The sequence below is a fragment of the Sprattus sprattus genome (assembly GCF_963457725.1).
Source record: "Sprattus sprattus genome assembly, chromosome: 1".
Classification (NCBI taxonomy): Eukaryota; Metazoa; Chordata; class Actinopteri; order Clupeiformes; family Clupeidae; genus Sprattus; species Sprattus sprattus.
This window is the reverse complement of record NC_137920.1, coordinates 61,675,322-61,691,208: the sequence shown is the minus strand read 5'-3', so window position 1 is coordinate 61,691,208 and position 15,887 is coordinate 61,675,322. Positions and strand designations below refer to the sequence as shown.

Below are 15,887 nucleotides of genomic sequence, written 5' to 3'. Positions count from 1 at the left end.
CAAGCTGTAACGTTAATTTCAGATGTAGTGTCATGTGACAACGAACTTTATGCAGTATGTGCTGTGGTTTGATAGCTGTTGCTTTAAAATTAAAAATAGGCTACTTTGTACGTACCTTTACTGCTCAATGTGCTTCTCTCCGTGGTGGTCTGGAATAGACATATACTATGCTGCTTGATTTAGGATCAAGTGTCACCACCGCCGCCATCTCAGTCCCTCAGCTTGCTTGGTCACCAGATTTTCAAGTTTCACCAACTTAATACTTATTCATTGTTAGGTTAAATCAAGACTGTTTGTTGAAAATACATACATTATTAAGCTGAGACAGATTTCTATTTTTTCAGTTTGAAAAACGTATCAAAATAAGTTGACAACTCAATAATACATGTACATGCAACAAACTTAATTTTATTATGGCGAAAATGTTCTTCACTTTAAGTTTTACCCACTAACCTCATGAATCATTTTTTAGAGTGTAGAACTCTACACCGGAGCTCCACACCAGAGCTCTGCATTAGAACTCCACATTGGAGCTCCACACTAGAACTCCACATTAGAACTCCACACTGGAGCTCCACACCAAAACTCCACATTAGAGTACCACACTAGAACTCCACATTAGAGCTCCACACTAGAACTCCACATTGGAGCTCCACTCTACACTAGAACTCCACATTAGAGTTCCACATTAGAACTCCACATTAGAGCTCCACATCAGAGCTCTGCATTAGAACTCCACACTGGAGCTCCACATTAGGAGCTCCAAATTAGTGCCTGTTACAAGGTTGGATAAAGCATGTAACATAATTCATGTAGTCCATTATCATTCTTTGTTATCAGTATCATTTATCATTTTTATCATCATATTCATTTCCTGCTGATAGTAATGTTAGATAGTGCATGTATAATTAGGCTAATGGTTGTAGCTCATATTGTTATTTTGTGAATTGCTGCAGGAATTCATCTTTGTCATTAAAGTAACCTTACATTGAGGAGTGTATTTCTTCAGGCACAACTAAATCTTAACCAGATTGACATCATTACCTGAGAGGAGTAGTGGGTTATACAGTCCTTCAACGGAGAGGAGTAGTGGGTTATACAGCCCTTCAACGGAGAGGAGTAGTGGGTTATACAGCCCTTCAACGGAGAGGAGTAGTGGGTTATACAGCCCTTCAACGGAGAGGAGTAGTGGGTTATACAGCCCTTCAACGGAGAGGAGTAGTGGGTTATACAGCCCTTCAACGGAGAGGAGTAGTGGGTTATACAGCCCTTCAACAGAGAGGAGTAGTGGGTTATACAGCCCTTCAACAGAGAGGAGTAGTGGGTTATACAGCCCTTCAACAGAGAGGAGTAGTGGGTTATACAGCCCTTCAACAACTTGATGTTTGTGACTTCAAATGAGCATGAAGATAGGCGTTCCATGGCATCCTCTCCATTATCCTTGTCCTCTCCATCTTCGCCACTGCACCCCATTCCAACACAGATATTCAGCTGTAGCAGCTGCCCACTTGGCCTCGACCTCTAGCTGTTCCTTTCTCCATTCCAGCTTCTCCTTTTCAGCTTACTTTCCTCAGTCGACCATTGCTTCACGTTATTCTCAATGTATCATTTTCCTTTGTTTCCTGTGCAAGCCAATTTGTTGCTTCATATCCACGATCTGGCATAGCATTTCCATCAAAGCAATTTGAGTTTCTAAAGTCTCTTTGCATAACGTAGAGTATTTACTAAATGCTCCTTAGCATCAGACACAATTTGAGGTGTAATTCTCCAGAATAGCCCGTTGATTCCCTGCTTCATTCCATTATATTGAGCAAGTTGCGATTTCCGATTCTTTGAAACATTTTAACATCGTTAATCCCTTTGCTGTTATTTCTGTGTGCGCTTTCCCAGCGCATCGACTACAGAACCAGGATTAGAAAGCAGTATAGTCACTTTCGTCTGCAGAGACATCGGCGGTCTTGCCTTATCTGGCGATTTACTTCCTCTAACTCATCCTTGCTTGTAACGCGTCAGTTCAAAGCGCTCATTAGAACGGCACGATTGACAACATCCGACAATAGCCCATGCACCACACGCACAGCACAGCACTTAAGATGTTCCGAGTTAATTTAACAGCACAGCAAGTGGCCTAATAATCCAGCAGCATTAGAACAGTCTTTCATTTCAATCTCCAAGTCCTCGGTTTCCAATACCGTCGGCAAGAAATAATGTTTTACCCACCAGCTTCCGTGATTGCGGCCTGCTCGCAGTAGGGATTCAACGGTGTTAGGACTTACATACGTTGCGATTAAGACGTAGGAGCCTACAGCTCCGCTTCAGGTTGGCAATCCATTGAAATACACAATCCTTCGAATATCCAAACGTATCCAAATCACGATTCGTATCCATCGATGAGGAAAAGGTCTTACAGTGTGGAGGCTATCCTATAAGCCTCGGTGTGGACGGCAAGTGTTCTCAACGCGTAGCAATCTTTGTCCAGGCATGAGCTCTCTTTGCGTGGTGTTCCCGTTAAATATAAAGTTACAGAAGTGTAGGCTACATAATTAGTCCTTTTTACCAGGTGCTGTTTGCATATTAAACAGGAGTCTTTCTGTGAAGTGGGTTTCAGGCTACGGTAAGACCGTGTGTTCCCCGCCATCCACACCTTTCCAGCAAATAAGCGGCGTCATACTCAAAGCTGAGTGAGCCTGGAGACCGGAGGATTTAAACTAGCGCGGGCGTATGAGAGCGAAGGTGATTGGATAGGTTGTGTTGTCACTAATTAGGGTCGTCTCTCCCGTTTCCTGTATGAACTTGGTCATTTAATACATTCATGATAAAATTTAATTAAACATTTTCCAAATCGCTTCAGAATGATGAAACTGACAGAAAATATACACTGAAGACAGAAAAAAACCTAAGACAAATAAGACCTAAGCCCTCAATATAAACTTTAAAACTTATGAAGGCCTTTTCCACAGATACACTGAGACCAAAAACTAAAAGGCCTCTTTACTCTAATAAGCAAAATAAACATATTGCCATCAGAGTTAACACAAGTTACCTTGTTTTATAGGCGCGTCTACAGTTTTTGGATGCCTGTCTCATTTTTTAAATATAACATGGGCTTGCACCTCCACCATTAAATGAGTTTCTAAAGCTAAAGGATGGCAATTGCTTGGCAACTAGTGCAGTCACCAGGGGAGACTGTGTTATACAGTAAAGACACAGTACGTTTGGACAGACAGTCTTCTTAGTACGCGCATCTAATTACTTGAAAACCCTCCTTACTGATGTAAGGGAGTGCGCCAGTTTTTCAGTGTTCAAAAACAAACTTAAGAAATGTAAGAAAAGTAGAAATTTGTTATCTTAACCGCACTGTTTTGTAAAACTGTTGCTTATCTTTTTTTATTATTATTATTTATTTTAATTATATAGTTTTGTATTATTATTTCTTTCTTTTATTTCTGTCTCTGTCTGTCATGTCCTGCCAAGGGACAACTAGCTAACCTGGCTAATTACGGTGCATTTACATTTTATTTGAAAATGTTTATCAATGTACACTGTCCCTTTTCAATTAAACGCATAAACAGATCTAAAAATCTGGCCTTTTACTGACCAGACTGGACACTCATGCAGGTAGTTTGAATTTGAGTTTAGTATGTATCACACATGTTTGGACATTTTTCATTGTAGGCCTTAAAAGAATTCTCCAGAATTAATGTGAAATGAACAATGTTGATCTTGACAAAAATAATGTTAGCTTATCATTGAATTGAATGGCTTATCATGGAATTTAATTAGAGTTTTGAAAAAAAGAACAACACCTGCCATATTTACTGTCAAAATAGGGCCCTTAGAATGTATTTCCATTTTTTGTTAATAACATACACGGTCTAACATGGTTCACCTTAGCAACAGCTTGAGTCTTGGTACCTCAAGTAAAAATCAAGAGGTGGAGGCACCAACAGTTTGGGCTGACCTTCCACATGAGGTAGGATCTCTGGTTCTCTACCCAAGTTCTAAGTATGTGAAACCTTTCCCTATTTTTATATATTTACGCTTTATTTAAAATGAAATCTACCTCTCAGGGGAGGTCATGATGATTAAAGTGGAGATCCAACTCTACATTCATGTTCACACAAGGTTAAACAAGTCAAGTTTACTATTTCTGTAAAACATATTGAATTCTTGTCTTTTCCTTCAAAAACCACCTTCGGCTTTGCTGTGCATTAGGTCAACCACTATCTCAAACACAATTATTTTTTATTACAAAGTACAGAGAGAACACATAACTCATTTTCATAAGTCACAGCGATAACATTTTTATTACAAAGTACAGAGAGAACACATAACTCATTTTCATAAGTCACAGCGATAACATACTTAAGACCATATAGAACAGCCACACTGGAGTGTAAAACACTAGGAAACAACAACTCCCCCCCCAAAAAAAACTAAAAAACACTTGCTTCTTTGAAGTGTAAAACACAAGCACACACACACAAAAAAAACATTGAGGTCCTGAGGTGTAGATTAAACATAAAAAAAAACTGAAACCTAAGCCCTAAATGTAATTTGCACTCCAGTACCACCGTAATATAGACTAGCATCCACATGGCAGCATACTCAACTATTACAACAACTGCAACTTAAAGTAATTCACATAACATATAAACAAGTAGGGTCACTGTGGTAGCAGATGTAGATTAGATGATGATGTATCTAGGATCTTTAAAGTAACAATGTGTCTTATTGATAACTTAAACCATGGGTAAAACACAGCATAGATAAGGGGGTTTACAAATGAATTCATGTACATAAGCCAGGATAAAACATACACTGTAATAGAAGTACTCTCCTGTGTGAGAATGCTGATGTAATATGGGATCCAGCACATGAGATAAACAAATATCACAATACCAAGAGTTTTTGCTGCTTTTCTGTCTGAGCTCTTTGAGATGGCATATTTTACATTGCTTGAGATGCTGCCTTGTTGGGCATCTATGGCTCGTGCCTGATTTCTGGCCTCAATGAAAATAATAAGATATAGAGTGAACAATATGCCACATGGTAATATAAAGGAGAATACAAGGTCTATTATGCTCCATGTAAAGTCAATAAGCAGCAAGCATTCTCCAAGACAGCTACTTTGTCTCTCAGGGTTGTTCATATTTTCATTTACATGCAAAAGAGTCCAGTTATATACGGCAGAGCTGAGCCAGCATAGTACTATGCATGCCACAGATTTTCCAGTTGTCATTGTGGACGCATAGAAAAAGGGTTTGCACACAGCCACATAACGATCCACAGCTATAAACACTAAATGCCCAAGTGATGCTGACACAAGCATGCACATGACAGCCGGGAAAAAGTTACAAAGTTCCTTCCCCAAAAACCAACATGATTCAACTAATCGCATGCCCTCTACTGGCATTACAATTCCACCAATCAATAAATCGGCCACAGCCAAAGAAAGGATGAGCAGGTTGGTTGGAGTCTGAAGCTGTTTAAAATGAGAGATGGAGATGATCACCAGTAGGTTTACAAAAACTGTGAACACTGATATTGATGAAAAGAAAACATACAGCAGAGCATACTCATCTCTTGTGCGAGCCTTCCGAGTGCAAGATAAATTGCTGTGAGGAAAACAATATTCTATAAGATCACTATCAGCAGAGTATTCCATTTGACAAAGAAATAAATTGAATTTGTTGCAATTACAATTATGTTATTTCACGATAAATTAGTTCTTCACATGTGTTATTCATATACTGATTATCCGATGTATCCTCCAGGTCGCTTAATATGGAGAGATTTAGGTTAGAATTTCTTCGGTGTTGTCCTTAGTCAGTTGTTGTCCTTTAATATCCTGAAGTCTGTGTGGCTCTTTTATAATCTGGACACAATACCCACCCAATAGGGGGGTGTAATGTTTCTTGGACACCTTCATACGCATGCAATCATTTTGATTATTGTAATGGCTTTCCCCTGTCCTCCACTGGGTGGCATCGTTCACTTTCTTCTCAGATGTTTCACCTAACTTGGAAGGAAATATCTGTTTGAAAAAGGTCAGTTTCACAGTAAAACATTTTGTTCAGTCTAGAACATTATCATCTAACTGGCACATGCACAGCACAACAACTGAATGTTACCAAATATCTGTTGACTACCATCAAGAGTGGAATATGCAAAAACATGCAAAAATTAAAACAGAAAAGTACTTCCATTTACAAATTCATTATTGTTGGTTATTTTGCACTGTACACAGCTTGGAAGCAATGACAAAAGTAGGGGCGTGCTATAATGTATACTGTATGGTGCCTGGTATCACATATGAGTTTTATTGAGTGAATATAAAGAGATCTATTTCCCATGGTATATGTCAATTTTAGTTTTTTTTCTGTTGAAACCACTTTGATTTTACTACTTTAAACTCACTTATTATACACATGTAGTGCTTTATGTGCATAAAAGCTCTACTTCACTACTGTCAACAGCCTCTGAATAGGCCACTGAAAATTGCCAACTGTTTGAAGGGCCGTTAACTCATTGAGATATAATATACACCTATCTTAATGGCCCCGTAATAAGAACTTTAATTGTGTGTTATCTCCTTTCTATCCATCAATAGACCAGCAAGGAATATGCTGACTGCACCTTAAACATCTTGTTTCCACAGCCAACACACACATGTGCTGTGATCTGTGTTGTACTACTGCTGATTTGAATCTAGTTATAGCAATTTAATTCTGACTTTTTCAAAACCTTTTTTAATTTATTCTTGAATGTTTCTCTCTGTCTATGAGATCGTAATTTGTGATTTTAAGGTATTTTATATCTCAAACGGATGTATGGACTGGACACAGTATCTCACAGCTGAGAGGCAGGGCCTCTACTTGTGACTCTCATTTATCTCCTGCTTCCTTTTACTGACTGTCTACCTCTGCTGTATTTATCTCAGCAAACACAATAAGGACACAAAATATGTGTTATTCTATTTGAAACAATTATTTTTGTGTAATTTTTTGTGTATTGAGATCTGACAGTAAAGATTATGACAGGAAGAGAATGTGTGAGAAATGGGGAGTGGACCCGAGAAATGACCCCAGGCTGGACTCAAACCTACTGTAGGGCATTGTGAGAACGCAGCTTTATATGTGGAACATGCGTTGCCACTACTGGGCCTCTAAACACTGTAGGCCTTTTGCCCATTATCTGAACAGCCTTTCCCAGGTTTGATTTGCGGGTCCAAACAGTAACAACTATTCACACTATTTTCCCCTTTTGGATCATGAGACCAGAGGAAACAGTCCACTGTTGGTCCTCTTCATTAGGTCATCAGCATAAGAGGGATGCTATTGACCTAAGACTCACACAGAGCTTGAAATACTTCTGTTGATAACTATACTGTATCTCTTTATTTTTCCTTATATTTTATCTTATTATTATGTTTTAAAGTCTAAGAACTACACATAATTGAGATCCTGACAAAGTAAAAAATACCATACTTACGAAACTACTTTAGATTAGTCAATAATCAACCTAATAATAAATACAGCAAATATGTTTTTGTCTGCGTTATTTTGACTAAGGACTCCATAGGAGACAGGTACAACGTTGTTCAAAGACAAGACGCAACGTTCAAACCTCAGTGCTCAGTGGCCCATCTCTCATTAAAGGTGTGAAAAACAGACAAGCTGAATCTGATGCAATGATTGCACCTGTGACCGTGGTGGTACAAGATGAACTAGATGACCTAATCAATTATTAAAGCATTACATCACCCTTACATGACTTACATCTTGGTAAAAAATAATCACTTTTAAAGTTGTATGTGAATGCAGGAACAAACAGGCAGGGTAAACATCTAATGTCACATTGGTGAAGCCAATTTACATGAATTAATGTATTCCATATATATGTTCGGATTTTATAACAATCACATCGAGGTTAGCTATACCTTAAGTTGCTAATGTATGTTTTTTACATGCAGTAGGCCTTCACTTTAGAGTCCAACACCAACAGCTATTCTCAGTCCAGGAGGCCATATCTATGCCATGGGATCTGAGGCAGTCTTACAGTCACAAAGAAATCCTTTTCAAACAGTTTGTGAAGTAGCTGCCAAACTTAGGCAGGTGCAACAGGCGATGGTTTAGATGAACCAGACTCTGTCAGCTCTTCTTGAAGGCACGAGTAAATGAGTGCATTTTCTATCACCTGATTGTGTAAAGATAATTATTTATTGCTAATTTCAAAAGCAAAATGGCAGCAGAGAGGATACAAATAAAAAAAGCCAACTGCCTCCGCCTGCTCCAGCCTAGAGAATTCCAACATTGCAGTAAAGCACAATGGGCCAGCGGGCCTGTGATGTATTCTCCAGGTCACCTAACATGGAGAGATTTAGGTTAGAATTTTTTTAAGTGTTGTCCTTTGTCAGTTTTTGTCCTTTAAAAGCCTGAATTCTGTGTGGCTCTTTTATAATCTGGACATAATACCACCCGATGGGTTTAATGTTTCTTGGACACCTTCATACTCATGCAATCATTTTTAATATTGAATGGCTTTCCCTTGTCCTCCACTAGGTGGCATCACTTCACTTTCTTCTCAGATTTTTCACCTAACTTGAAAGGAAATATCTGTTTGAAAAAGGTCAGTCACACAGTAAAACATTGTGTTTGGTTCAGGGTAGAACATTTTCATCTACCTGGTGCATTCACTGCACAACAGCTGAATGTGACCAAATATCTGTTGACTACTAGTGGAATATGCAAAAGCATGCAAAAATACAAACAGAAAAGTACTTCCATTTACAAATTAATTACTGTTTTATTTGCACTTGTAGGCCTTGTTTAGTCAAGGGGCAAATCCATCTCATAGTCGACTTGGTAGCAATGAAAAAAGTGTCAGCGTGCTTTAATGTATACTGTATGGTGCCTGATATCACATATGAGTTATATTGAGTGAATATTAACAGATCTTTCCCATGGTATAAATCATCTTTAAACTCACTTAATATACACATGTAGTGCTTTATGTGCATAAAAGCTCAACTTAACTACTGTCAACTGCCTCTGAATAGGCCACTGAGAATTGTCAACTGTTGGAAGGGCCGTTAACTCATTGAGATATAATATACACCTATCTTAATGGCCCCGTAATAAGAACCTTAATTGTGTGTTATCTCTTTATTTTTCATCATATTTTATTTTATTATTATGTTTTAAAGTCTGAGAACCTCACATAATTGAGATCCTGACAAAGTAAACAATACCATACTTACCAAAATACTATAGATTAGTCAATAATAAACCTTATAATAAATACAGGAAATATGTTTTTGTCTGCGTTATTTTGACTTAGGACTCCATACTACGTGTTGCTCAAAGACAAGACGCAATGTTCAAACCTCAGTGGCCCATCTCTCATTAAAGGTGTGAAAAACAGACAAGCTGAATCTGATGCAATGATTGCTCCTGATACCGTGGTGGTACAAGATGAACTAGATGACCTAATCAAGTTATTAAAGCATTACATCACCCTTACATATCTTACATCTTGGGGAAAATAATCACTTTTAAAGTTGTATGTGAATGCAGGAACAAACAGGCAGGGTAAACTTGTAATGTCACAATGGTGAAGACAATTTGTACGTGTTAAAGGCACCAAGTGCAACTTTATGTAAACATTCAATTTCTAGTCTTTTTTACACGTAGTAAGTTTCAATAACTCCATACCATTACATATCGACATTCAAGGAGCAAAGATGAGACGTCGTTGTGTGATGAGAACTGATAGAAAATCGTAAACAACAACAATCGCCGGTGGGGAGAAGCCATTTTTCCATTGACTGGAAGCCTGCTTTATTTATTGTAGGTTACAAAAAATAAAGAAAATGGCGGCGATTGTTGTTGTTATCGATTTTCTATCAGTTCTCACCACACAACGACGTCTCATCTTTGCTGCTTGAATGTCGGTATGTAATGGTATGGAGTTATTGAAACTTACTACGTGTAAAAAAGACTAGAAATTGAATGTTTATTTTTAAGCCTCGAAAGTTGCACTGGGTGCCTTTAATGTATTCAATATAGTAGCCTAGCCTATGTTTTTTTTTAATTTATGAATAAATGTATTGTGCAAACCATTATGTATAGCCTAAGCAAAGTGCTTAATCTGGCAAAACATCTACAACAGCACCAACTATTACTACTGCTACTAATCAAAAGAATCATAGTTACAGAAACTCTGATTGGATGCACCTGAAGCGCCCAAAGTTCTAGCGGCCCTGCCACCTGTCCCTCCAGTCTAGAGCACAAAGGTCACGTCAGGGATGTGAAGTTGCTATGCAACTGGCCATGGTAGCTGTATTGGTAAAGTCGGTTATGTGCTTTCAAACCTTGACCACAGATATAAGCATTTGATTTGTCCAGCAGCAATTATGGCCAGATGGGCACACGTGTAATATTAACAAGGGGAACCGGCACACTCAACTCCAGTTAAGCTGGGTCTTTGGGTATGAGATAAGATAGGCTTGAGTAAGTGCAAACCCCACTCTCAAATGAAAAACAATCTATTGATTTTATAAGAAGTATATAAAAGACTGTCACATGTTAGCACCACGCTATCTTCAGCTTCTACCAGTACAGACGGTTGAAGAGCCAAAATTTAGTTTTCTCTTTATCACATCTGCAATATGCAATCTCTCCCTCCTATGTGGAACAGCACAGCACTCTCATAACACAAGACACCTAATACATTTCTGTCTGTTGTTTGTGCACCAGACTGTTAGAGGTCTTGCCAATATAACCATACTACCTTAGCCTAGTGTTCTTGGGGTTTTTCTCTCCTTATTTAGTAGGCCATAGGTCAGGTCAACATATCCAAATTTTACAGGCACCAGGATATTGCTGTTCAGTGATGATAGTTGGGTCTTAGTCTTTTTACGCCAAGACAGTACTGCGCTAGAATGAAGACACCCGGGCACTGTTTATAAATGTTAAGAAGAGTGTAGCATAGTTTGACTTTGGATTGTACGCAAGGTAGTTGTTGAGTTTCTCTTGGTTCTTAAGTGATCTTCTGAGTGATGTCATTTTGGTAATGAAAGTCCTCCTGATTTTAGTCATAGACTGAGTAGGAGACCTTTCTATATGTTGTGACTCTGCCATGAGTAATAAACCTTGTGATTTGGACATGAAGATACTGCCTCACCTGTATCATTGAAGATAATGATTGTCTTCAGTGGCAGCCTGATCTGATTCCACCACACACCATCAACACAAGGTTGCTTTCACCCTCAATAAACAATTTTGAACAAGGTTAAATCAATTATTTTATTGAAACATTATCTGTTTTGCTAACAATATGAAATGGGGGGGGGGGGGGGGGGGGGGGGGGGCAAAGCGGGGGCGGGGTTCTGTGTTCAACCCATTTGAAACCCATCCAATCATTTGACACAATAGGTCACACTGGACTTCAACATATAATCCTGCTGGCCCTGCATGCATAAGAGGAGGGATCCTCTTATGATGCTTAGTGTGTAAATCCAACCTTAATCTGAGTTAACAGAATAACGTAGAACTCTTCAACTTTATCTTCTCCTGACTTTACTTTTCCTGTTACCCAGTACTATATACAACATGTTGTTTACTGAGGCTAATTTCTTAATATAGATTTTTTTTTTTAATTTAATTTGATAGATATGGATGAATCTTTGGCTGTACAGTACTGTTATCCTTTGCATAATGCATCGTGTTCCAAAACTGTCGGAGCCACGTATAAGTATGTTTTAATGTATTTGATCTTTTCCGTGATATCAATCGTCACAGTGTTTGTTAACCTGCTGGTGATCATCTCCATCTCTCACTTCAAGCAGCTTCACACTCCAACCAACCTGCTCATCCTCTCTCTGGCTGTGGCAGATTTATTGATCGGACTAATCGTGATTCCAGTAGAGGCTATAAAACTGACAGAGACATGTTGGTATTTTGGACAAGAATTTTGTTTTATTTTCCAGTGTATTGTTTATGCATTGCTTTCCTCCTCGGTTGGCCATTTAGTGGTGATTGCTATTGACCGATATGTTGCTGTGTCTGATCCTTTGCTATATATTCAGAGAATAACTGTAAGCAAGACACTGATATCTATAAGCCTCATTTGGTCATGTTCAGTGCTGTACAACCTGGTATTGCTGTTTTGTAACAGAAGTGTTCTCTTTTCCGGGGATCACAGGCTTTGCCACGGACAATGTTTTCTTTACATTAGTTTTGAATGGGGGATGTTTGATATCATATGTTCCTTTATTGCCCCTTGTGCAGTTATGATCACTTTATATCTGAGGATTTTCCAGGTGGCAACCTATCAACTGAGTGTCATTAACTCGATATCTGCCGGCGTTGGGGATGCTGACTACACCAAAATGCCAAGGAAATCAGAGGGCAAAGCAGCAAAAACGTTAGGTATTGTTGTTGCAGTTTACCTGCTCTGCTGGATACCTTATTACCTCTGTCTGCTCACTGCAGATGCTAGTGAGTCATCAGCAGTTGCCATAACGCTCCTCACATGGATCCTATACACAAATTCTTGCGTGAATCCTCTCATCTATGCCTTTTTTTACTCATGGTTTAAAACAGCAGTAAGACACATATTGACACTGAAGATAAATGAGTCCTCTTCATCATTTTTAAATTTGCTGTCAGAAAATAACTAATAGAGTAACTGAATATTATCTTTTCAGACATCTTTAGATTTCGATACACTATCATATAGATAATAAAACAGGCTTTGGTTTCCGTCACGTTGGTAAGTTTATTATGTTTAGTTTTTTTCCCAAAACGCACACAAATTGATTTAATAATGAAAGCTCTGCTTTCGAGGCACATAAATGTACAGTTAATGTGATACAAGTGTTCTCCTGTCTCTGCAAAAGAGGTTGCTGACCAATGTTGGATGTTTCAGTACTCTAATGATGACAATAGAGATGTCTCTATTCATTCATATATGTCTGTTCTCATTTGTTAAACATTATTATGTCACAATTTTCTTTGTATTACTTTTATTCTATCTTGTATTGCTTTTATCTGATTTGTGTGATTACAGTAAACTATCCTCTGCTGCTGCTGAGCAACCACACATTGTATTTTCTTGCAGAAATGCACCCTTAAGTGTTCGATAATCTCTTAGATACTTTTTTTCAGGCACTTTAGCACGATTCTCTAAATCCTTTTTCACGAAAACTCCAGACCTTTAAGTAACACGTCAATCCTGCTAATGAATATCCAGTTACCTACCTGATGCTGCTGCTTTCATACTGAATAGTTTTAATCTGCAAAACATGAGCTGACCCTATACATTTTATGTATGTTACTGAAAGCATAATGGATCTAAACATAATGCATACATATAGATAGATAGATTTATTTACTCAGTTTGAATTTAACAGGGAACCACACGTCTTGGTTATTATAACCTGAGGCATGTCAAAACAATTCATCATAAAAAATGTTTACATAAATATGCAGATCATTTTCTTAAATACAATTTAAGAGCATGAAAAATGAAGAAAAGCCCTTTCATTCCTGTTTGTTGTCACACTATCTTTCTTTTTTATATCTGATTGAGGTAGACTTATTGTTTTGTTTATTGTGATTATAAAAAACTGCAGACTGCAGATTTCCCTGAGAGTAAAAATCAGTGTTCTGTCTGCACACATTACTTTGTGGTGGAGATGGGAAAAATCTGCTACATTAAATATTGACAAGACCGACAAAATAGGTTGGAGAACAAGAAAACTGCACTATTCCTGAATTTACCCTGACGGATAGACACTGCCAAAAATCCCCCCAGGCCTTTTAAGCCACCATAGTGTTTATTTAAACTCTTCAAAGCCACAAATTATTTTAGTGCGTTCCCCTGTTGATATGTATAAAAGAAGGAATATGTTTCAGTGTCGGTGTGGGTGCTCTCTCTCTACACATAGACACACTCATGGTGTGTACGCAAACACAAACACACAAATAGTAAACCAACCCACCAGTGTTGCCAAAACATTTTCACCAGAAATAGGTGGTGGGCCAAAGCCTTGTATCTGTTTAACTGTGCAATTTAATTTAGGAGGACCTGAAATTCTAAAGTTGGGATGATTATATAATTTCTAACGATAAACCAGTTGTTGCCAGGACAATTTCCCATGCAATTGGTCAAAACCATAGTGTAAAAGTTTGTTAAACTCGCCGACAAACTCAGTTGCCTACTAAATCAATTGAACCAATTACACGCTGTTTTACTGGCGTAAGAACATCATTAACCAATCAGATGCAGGCATATTGACACCCGTTTCACCGATTACTCAGCTGTTGGTAATATTGACATATTTTACTGTTGCCGTGGCATCTCCAACACATTGAAAAGGAGACATGTTGTAATTAATAATTAGTTAAAGTATAAGTCCGTTTGAAAACATTTTTGTTTTCTAAACTGTCTTTTTTATATGTGAGTGATGGTGTAAATATGCTATTTGTTAATTCCTCATTAAACTATTAAACATTAAAAGATTATGTGATGATGTGGTTTATGAGACAAAAACGTCCAATTTGCATACGTTGTGCAGCTGAATGGCATCCTATTATCTGTTTTCATATTTTGAATATTTAGTTTGCGTGTTTTTGAGAATGGGGGTGGGAAAGGAACACTATATGGGTGATTTATATGTATTTATGTATAAATATATGTATTATTTTTATATGACAGACAAAATATTACAATTTACCTTTCAATTTAAGATGTTGGTGTCAATTGTTCACCATGTCATGTTAAATTGTATACCTACACAAGGCAGACAGTACAATTGAGAATTGACAGATGTCTGTAACTGATAGTGACTGTAGGCTATTAACTGATAAACAAATAATAACGTAAAAACGTAAAAAACGTTTTTGTCTGGGCCCCATCCATCTTCAGGGGTAGAACAATCCCTTTTTGTCAAGGCATTTCACAACCTTATATACCTTGGGATCCAAGTGATCTTGTATTTTGTGGAGGCCTTGGGGATGGCCTTTTCTGTACACTCTTGTGGGGGTGGGGGTGGCCCAGGTCGTTCTCAAGAAACAGCTGCTGCATCCAGGTGGTTCCTGGCACTAGTGTTCACTCTGCCAAGTAGCCAGTGGACTGAGGTATTGTAAGCAAACAATAGGTGTGGCAGTGGTTAAGGCCACCTTCTTTTCTTCTCAGGAGGGAGAGTCTGCAAAAGGTTATGGAGTTTATTTTGTGCCAATAAGTTTAAAGAAGACCTTTATAAGAGCAAGCAAAATACATCAATGCAAAATACCAAATTAAAAAAGTAAAAATAAATAAATAATAATAATAAAAAAAACCAGATTGCAATGGAAAAGGAAGTGAAATGGTGTGAAACATCTGCCTTTGCCTCTCTCCTTTTGCCTTTGCCTGCCTCTCATTTTTGGTTGTTGTTGTCGTTTCATTTGATTACCTCTCCATCTTTCGTTTGCGCTCCCTGATTCTTTGTTTACGGTTTTGACACAAACGTGCCTTGTGGTTGGGCTTTAGACGGGGGCATTCATATTGGCTTATTTGTGTTTGACGGACAGCTAAGCGAGCGTACCAAGCGGCTCTGGCCACACCAGCTAATCGACTTCTGATTGGTTCTGAAAACGTCAACCCCCCCACTGACCAAATAGCCGCCAAACCCAGAAGATTTTTTATTTCTAGTCACATTTCGACGACGTCACGCTAGTTACATAACACGCATACGGTAAATAGCTGTGTCTTAATATTATGTTGCTAAATATAATATTGGGAATATATTAATAATGTTATTGAAACCCAGGTGAATAGGTTGAATGATTACGTGATACATCCCTTCTTTCCTCAGGGAAGCCAGGTAGCACTAGACTAGA

At 38.2% G+C, this 15,887-nt stretch overlaps 1 protein-coding gene across 1 annotated transcript; it reads right to left on the bottom strand.

Annotated features, from left to right (window-relative positions):
• Nucleotides 1-4,666: 4,666 nt before the first annotated feature.
• On the bottom strand, nucleotides 4,667-5,668 carry LOC308364734 (trace amine-associated receptor 13c-like; the record flags this gene model as incomplete). The annotated part of the gene is made up of 1 exon (XM_080837955.1): nucleotides 4,667-5,668. The coding sequence occupies one exon, from the start codon at nucleotides 5,666-5,668 to the stop codon at nucleotides 4,667-4,669; it is 1,002 nt and encodes a 333-aa protein (XP_080694081.1).
• Nucleotides 5,669-15,887: the final 10,219 nt, after the last annotated feature.